This window comes from Austrofundulus limnaeus, unplaced genomic scaffold (genome assembly GCF_001266775.1).
Source record: "Austrofundulus limnaeus strain Quisiro unplaced genomic scaffold, Austrofundulus_limnaeus-1.0 Scaffold647, whole genome shotgun sequence".
Taxonomy (NCBI): Eukaryota; Metazoa; Chordata; class Actinopteri; order Cyprinodontiformes; family Rivulidae; genus Austrofundulus; species Austrofundulus limnaeus.
The window spans coordinates 51,824-56,838 of NW_013953049.1; the positions used below are offsets into that span (position 1 = coordinate 51,824).

General features: G+C 44.6%; 1 protein-coding gene across 1 annotated transcript in view; it reads left to right on the forward strand.

Moving 5' to 3' along the window:
• Positions 1-333: 333 nt before the first annotated feature.
• LOC106531532 (protein jagged-2) overlaps positions 334-5,015 on the forward strand; it is a gene marked incomplete at its 3' end in the record, with an annotated part of 66,051 nt that continues 61,369 nt past the window's right edge. Inside the window, 2 exon segments of the mRNA XM_014027418.1 lie at positions 334-772; positions 1,252-1,551. Of these exon segments, the coding sequence (XP_013882872.1) occupies positions 713-772; positions 1,252-1,551 (360 nt within the window).

Here is a 5,015-nt window from a genome sequence, read left to right on the forward strand (position 1 = left end):
GTAATTAGCTGAAGCTCCACAGAAGACCCGGCAGGTCTGAGATCAGATTGTGTAAGAACATAAAAGTCTGTTTTCATCTTACTTTAAATGTGTAAATCAACTCCTTRTCTTTTCCTGAATGTTCCAGTAGAGGGCGGTGTCCGACCCGTTTCTTCTGCAAGTCTTTATTTATAATTAGATCAAATTCAGAACCTGAAAATGCCTTTTTGTTCTTTTATTGTTCTTATTGTGAAATTATTTAGTATTAATTTTATTTAGATATTGATTTTTTTAAAACATGTGCAGCTGTTGTGTTGAAATAAATAAAAACTGAACGAAGAACCGTGAGAACACGTGTCTCTACAAGGAATAAATCCATCACCGCCCTGAAATTCTCGCACCTTCATCTCATTGGTTCCGATTCGGTTTGTGTGGCGTGTRACTGGTGCACTGAGCTGTCAATCACAGCAAGTGCTCCGACTCTGCTTTTGGCTGCAGAGACGCGCTGCAGCGCGCTCCCTGCTGCTCAGTGCGCAGAGCGGCGGAGGGAAGCGGACCGTCCCTGCAGCAGCTGCGGCCCCGGCGCGTTTCCTCCCGCTGCGCTGCGTCCCCACAGAGTCCCCGCATCCCTCAGGAGAGGAGGAAGAACACGAGGACCACACTGCCTCCCTCTTCACCTTCTTCTTCTGTGGAGTTTGTCAGGCGCACAGTTTGAGTTTCCCTCACTGCAGACATGTGGAACAGCTCCCGGGAAGTCTTCTTACTTTGTTTCCTCCTGACACTCTGGACTGAGGTGAGAACTTTATCTTCTAATCTTCCCAGAGGGAAGCTCTGTCCTTTATCAAGCTGCAACCAAATCATGAAACCTACCATTCTCAGGACGTACATTCAGTTTGCAGTTTTAAAGCAATCTTCTGAGCTGAGTGTTATATTTAATGAAATGTACCTTTAACTGGGAACACTGGACCAGCTGCAGTGACAGATTTGAAACAAATGATAAAAAGATGAAAGCCAACACTTTTTAATTCCCAAATCTTTGTTGGATGTTTCTGAAAGGAAGTGTCTGCAGCCTGAACTGCATCTTCACTTTGTGTTGGACTCACATGTTTGGACACTTGGCTCTGAAAACTGACATGGTTCTTCAACTTTTGGAAAACAAACTGAAGACACGAAGCAGAAATATTCTTGTTTGTTGCTTGGGATCTGAACTTTCAGTCCTGTTAACCACCTGTCTCCTGTCCCCTCTGGTTTTCTGTCCCCTCCTGTCCCCAGGTGTCTTGGTCCACCGGGTACTTTGAGCTGCAGCTGGTGTCGGTGGAGAACCCCGGAGGTCGTCTCCTGAATGGGGACTGTTGTGATGGCTGTGGTCCTGACGAGTGTGACACGTCCATCCGAGTGTGTCTGAAGGAGTATCAGAAGGAGGTCACCACCTCTGGACCGTGCACCTACGGCTCAGAAACCACCAGAGTTCTTGGTGGGAACAGCTTTCAGTTCAGAGGAGGACAGAAAGCTGCATCACACAGGAACAACGAGGCAGGAAGGATTGTCATTCCCTTTCAGTTTGCGTGGCCGGTAAGTCAGGAATGTGCACGAGTCGTGGTTCTGTTCGATCAGAGCCTAATAACCTCAGAGAGAATGTTGTGGTGTGAGGATCAGTCCGGTCCAGATAGCAGGACTCCAGAACTGATCAGATCTGGATGATGTGAGARCCCAGGTCCAAACAGCAGCTTTGTGTTTGTTCCTCAGCTTGTGTGAGTTTGGCTTCTTCTCTTTCAACAGTCAAAAATAAAACCAGAACCATYTGGAGCTTTGAACACAACGTGGTTCTGATGGGTCCTGGAATGTGCAGGATGCTGGATATTAATGCAGCGTTTGTGTCCTAGTTTGATAAGTTCCAAACAGTGTGTGTGTGTGTGTGTGTGTGTGTGTGTGTGTGTGTGTGTGTACTTGTTTCTACTACAGAGTGAGGACAATTGCATTGCACCATAGTTACTATCAAAGTGAGGTCTTTGATGTAAAGTGAGGACCTCTTCAATGTTAATTTTTGTTTAGTGTGTACTATACTACAGTATACTATACTGTACTATCTATAGTCTGTAAAGTAACTAGTGTGTGAACCTCTGTACTGATGCTGCTGTGACACCTGAACTTACCTCTGCAGGAAAATAAAGGCTGTTTCTATTTTATTCTATGTTCTCACTTTGTTCACAGCTCTGCTGTGCTTTACTAGTTAGGTTTGGAGGTATGGTGTGAGTTAAGTTCTGGTTCAGGTTAGAGTTAACTATAGACCAGTAATGGTTAATTTTACTAGTTAGGTTTAGAGGTRTGGTGTGAGTTAAGTTCTGGTTCAGGTTAGAGTTAACTATAGACCAGTAATGGTTARTTTTACTAGTTAGGTTTAGAGGTRTGGTGTGAGTTAAGTTCTGGTTCAGGTTAGAGTTAACTATAGACCAGTAATGGTTARTTTTACTAGTTAGGTTTAGAGGTATGGTGTGAGTTAAGTTCTGGTTCAGGTTAGAGTTAACTATAGACCAGTAATGGTTAATTTTAGGGAAAATGTCTGGGTTAGGTATAAATACAGTTACAAAAAATGAATGGAAGTCAATACAAAGTCCTCAGTTTGATGCAAATTCAATTCAAAAGAACTTTATTGATCCCAGAGGGAAATGAGGTGTTGTTGTAACTCATTGAACTAAAAACTTATTGTAGATGCTGATGGCTGTGGGCAGGAAAGATCTTCTGTAGGTCTGTGTTACAGTGAAGGTGAAGAAGCCTCCGACTGAAGACACTTTGTCTTTCTATGACAGTCTGATGAAGAGGATGGTCAGGGTTGTCCACAATGTTCTTGATTTGATGTAAAGTCCTTTGCACCATCATCTCCAGAGATTCCACAGTCGTCCCAGAACAGAACCAGCCTTCTTTATCAGGTTGTTGAGCCTTTTTAGGTCCCTGGATCTGATGCTGCTGCCCCAACAGATGATGGCAGAAGAGATGATGCTCTCAACAACAGACTTGTAGAAGATCTGCAGCATCTTGCTTATACAAATACAAGAATATATGTGTGTGTGTGTGTGTGTGTGTGTGTGTGTGTGTGTGTGTGTGTGTGTGTGTGTGTGTGTGTGTGTGTCGTGTTAGATGAATGAGCAGGGGGTGGGACTGATGAGCTGTAAGCCAATCCGAAGCTGCTCTCCCTCCTGTTTGGACAGACAGCGTGGGAACATGAAGACAAGCTGCCGTCAGAACTTGTTCAGATGTTTGTCAGGGTTCATGACGTCACCACTGTTAGAATGATCTGTGGTCATTTGGAGCCAAACTTGGACCAGCAGACTGGATCTTCTSAGTGGTTCTGTCCATTAATACATGACTCAGGAGAAGATAAGCTGTAAAGACTCTGGTTGATGGTTTAAAACAGATTCTCTGTCTTCATGTCACTAATTTTAGCTCTGTTGCAAGATATTGTAGGACTTACAGGACGATGCACAGAAAAAATAATAAATAAATTCTGCGAACCTTAGCAGCTGACCACAAAAACCCCAAACAAGGGTTCATGTCAGATCCAACATATGAGGGGTTCTGAGAGCCTGTCCATTCATCAGCCCCATGGCAGCTGTCAGCACAGGGAAACATGGAAGTAGTAAGTCGGGCCCAGTGAGTGGATCCAGTTACACTCAGCTGGATGTGACACAGGCRGTGTGCTGAATCTGGGCTGGGGAAGCCTCCTGGTTCAGCCCGTTCTCCACTCGTCCCTCTCACCATGCGTGGGCTCAGTGTGTTCCTCTGTTTGCCCGGAGGGATGGAGGAGTGTGATGAGTGTTAGCAGCAGCTTTTAATGAGGCTTTTATTCAGTTCTGTGCTGAGAAATTCCTGGGATTTTGGCACCATACTTCAGCTTCTGCTGTGTTTTTGGTTTGACAGGTAGATTTATTCAACTCTGAGACACTGAGGTGACACTTCTGAGGGTGTTAATGAGAAACTCTCATCTGGTGGATCTGAAAGGAAAAGAMTTGAATCAGGATATTACTTCAGAGGTGTGATCAGTTTGTAGTAGAGAATCAGAGAGGAATGGTTCATGTGACAGAAGAATTCTCAGCTTCATCTGGTCGATTTCTTCTGCAGCAGTGCAGGTGCTTCCTCAGTGCTGTCATGTCTGACCACACACACAGAACAGGATCTGGGCCTGCAGCTAAAAATGGAGGAGATATAGAAACTCTTTCATACTGGATTTTAAAACCTGTCATCAAACTATAGTATTCTTATAAAAACAACAACCAAACCTTTTTAAAAAGTAAATAATTTGCTGTTAATTTAAAAAGAAACAAACTGTTTTTTTCCACCAGCCTCTTGCTCAGTGCAGATGTTTCTGTTCACTATTCCAGCTGTGTGGTCCTGCATGCATCCTGGACTGTCTCAGAGGCAGCTTTGCACAGCTGGYATCTTGGGTCCTGTCTGGTGTGGCAGACCCTGGTCTGTGGTGCTCCTCTGCTGCCATGGTTAGTCCTACAAACTGTTAACCATTGTCCCACTTTAAGATACTATCTGTGTCTACGGCCCCTAGCTTCAGGCAAAGCTTTATTGGACTGTTTAGGGTGGCTCTGGTAACTGGGCCTCTGGTCCTGACAGCACATTGTTCTGATCTCTTGTGTCTTCACTGCTCCTTCTTCTTGTAGGTTAGCCCCTCTGGCTGTTTGGGTTCAAACTACAAGGATTTTTAACAGAAAACAAGAAGAGGGAAGGGATTATCTGACAAAACAAAGGATTTCTACAGGTACACTGTACCGACAGCTGTGGCAGAGTGGTTAGGGGAGTTGTCCTGGAACCTGAAGGTTGCCGGCTCGATCCGCTATCCAGCTGTCTCAGTTGTTGTGTCCTTGAGCAAGACACTTCAGCCCTAATGCCTTTGATGTGTCCCATCAGTGTCTGAATGTGATTGGCACTGATTAGTCTCCATAGATGATTGTACATGTTAGCTCTGTAGAGACCTAACAGAGTGCTGTGTGAATGGATGAATGAGGACACAGATTGTAGAGTGAAGAGCT